Raw genomic sequence first — 2361 nt, forward strand, 5'->3', positions numbered from 1 at the left:
TTAAATTAATCCAGAAACAAAAATTTAGACCTTGGTGACTTATAACAATAAACCTTTATTATCATGGTCATAGGTCTATGAATTAGCTGGAAAGTTCTGTTCCATGATCCCCAGGCTTGGAGGGGCACTGCGCATGTTCTCATCATGGCAAGCCCAGAAGCTTCCAGAAGGATGAGGGGAAACACACAATGCCTCTACAGGTCTACATATAAAAGTCGGAAGTGTAAAGAAAGTATGTGTCATGGTTTAAGACCAGACTTGGAGCTAGATAAAATAATGTGCCATCCCACAATCAGTGGCATATTCATTTCGGTGAAATACATTTTCCTTCCAGTTCTAGGCTCACACATATCTTTGCTTTCCCAATCATCTAAAACTGATCTTGTGCTCATTTTTCTAACGGCCAAGGAAATAATTTAGGGAGGCTAACAGAATTGCTTCATAGAAAGCACTTTAAAATAATGGTTGACTAACAGTAAATCCCATGTACATGCTATTTATTATAATTATTTACCTACGTCCACGGAGTTGTTATTTTCCTTGCTTTGGACTGATTCAGCATCAACTACTTCAGATTTAAAAAAAAAAAAAAAAAAAAAAAAAAAATTCCCAAGTGTGGAAAGTGTGGATTGCAAACGCACTTTCTGAGCTCTGTGGCCTGAGGTAAGTGACTTGGCCTCTCTGAACCTCATATACCTTCTAGGCCTGTGGACTCTGCCCTCTACCTTGAGAAAGAAACGTACCCCTGTATTAATGGCCACGCCCACCACCCCACACGCAGGCCGTGGTGAGCTGACCACAGCCCACAAGCTCCAATTGAGCGCCGCAGGAGACTGTGACCCTTGGAACCCTCGCTTGCGACGCAAGGTGTTTCGGGAGTTGTAGTTTTGATGATCCAGGGGACCCAGAAGCCTGCAGTCGCTGTACAGTCTGGCTCGCACGGCCTTCTGGGTGTTGTAGTTCCTCAGAGCAGCGAGCGGCCTGCGTATTCCAACGCGCAGGCGCAGTCCGCGCCGGCCTGGGCGCTTGATCCCGTCTGCGGCAGGGTAGGTTGGATCCCCCACGCCACTGAGGGCGGAGGGGTATTGGGGAGCGCCGCGTCCCGGGGAGTTCCGAAGACCAAGGAGAAGCTGTCCCGATTCCACCAGGTTCGGCGGGAACTGCCCAGGACCTTCAGAGGTGGCCCAGGGAAGCGGGGACGCTGATGTGTGGTATGCGCACGCGCGAGTGTGCGCGTGTCTGTGTGTGTGTTTGTGGCTCAGCCGTGCCTGTCCGTGCAGGTGTGGGACTTTGCATGTGAGTTTATCTTGGGTGTCCCTGTGTTTGCACCTGGTCACTCCAGTGGGGTCGCGTGTGCCCATGCAGGTAAAGCAGCGTGTGTAACTGAGCCCGTGTCTGCATGCGTTTGAGGATCTCTGTATACTACACCATGTCACACTGTTGAGAACATAAATAATTTAATCAGGCCCCCTCCCTTAGGCGCGGTAGGCGGTGGTGCGGCGCATTCTTTCTAAATAAGTTTTGTGTGGGTGGAGTTAGTGCGCCTGCCCGGCGCAGGCTTGGCTGGCGTTGGCTGCCTCAGGCGTCAGCCCCCAGCGGCCCTGCTCGCCAAACTATGGCTTCCAAGGACCTGTCTGCCGGTGACCTAGCTCATAGACCTGCGTGTGAGGGGTCTGGGGACCCAGCCTGGCGTGTGAAGGGTTTGTGACCCAGTCCGTGAATGGGCTCAAGGGGTCTGTGAGCACCAGACCCAGCCCTAGCTGGACAGTTGGCGTCGATGGCAGGATTACAGGCAGGTAAAAGAGCCAACACACGTAGTCACACACATGTGTGACTGACTTTAAGCACGTATGAAACTCGTTCTCCTGGGTGTTTGGTGTTTGACCCCACGTATGCGTGTCTGGGTGTGTGGGGGAAGATAGGATAATTTAGTCAGGCCCCCTCGCCTGAGGTCGGGTTGAGGGTGGTGCAGCACATTTCTTGTAAACAAGCTGTGTGTGTGGGTGGAGTTAGTGCGCATGTGCACCCGTGTGTCTTTTTTCGTTTTTTGCTGTTGTGTCTTCTTCAGTTTGTGAGGCAGAAGATGGTCATCAGAGCTCACGTCTAAAAATAGAACATGTTTACTCTGCTGGCAGCTGCTCGGTTTTCCAGTGGACTTTGCCAGTAGCGGTGGAGTTTTTGAATTGGTGTTTGTACTGCCTAGCTCATAGTGTTGTGTGTGCTGAATAAAGACTATTCCTACTTCAACCAAGGCTCCAAGGACATTTTTGTTGGTTACCTAGCTCATAGACCTGCGTGCGAAAGGTTTGTGAATGGGCTCGAAGGGTCTGTGAGCTCCAGACCAAGCCCTAGCTGTACAGT

At 50.9% G+C, this 2361-nt stretch overlaps 1 protein-coding gene across 1 annotated transcript in view; it reads left to right on the top strand.

Moving 5' to 3' along the window:
- The first annotated feature begins 890 nt into the window (after positions 1-890).
- Positions 891-2361, top strand: part of LOC103609546 (zinc finger protein 850-like) — a 16055-nt gene continuing 14584 nt past the window's right edge. The window contains exon 1 of the mRNA XM_008593851.1: positions 891-1046. Coding sequence (XP_008592073.1) covers positions 891-1046 — 156 coding nt within the window. The remainder of the gene's footprint in view (positions 1047-2361) is intronic.

This window comes from Galeopterus variegatus, unplaced genomic scaffold, assembly GCF_000696425.1.
Source record: "Galeopterus variegatus unplaced genomic scaffold, G_variegatus-3.0.2 Scaffold9745, whole genome shotgun sequence".
NCBI lineage: Eukaryota > Metazoa > Chordata > Mammalia > Dermoptera > Cynocephalidae > Galeopterus > Galeopterus variegatus.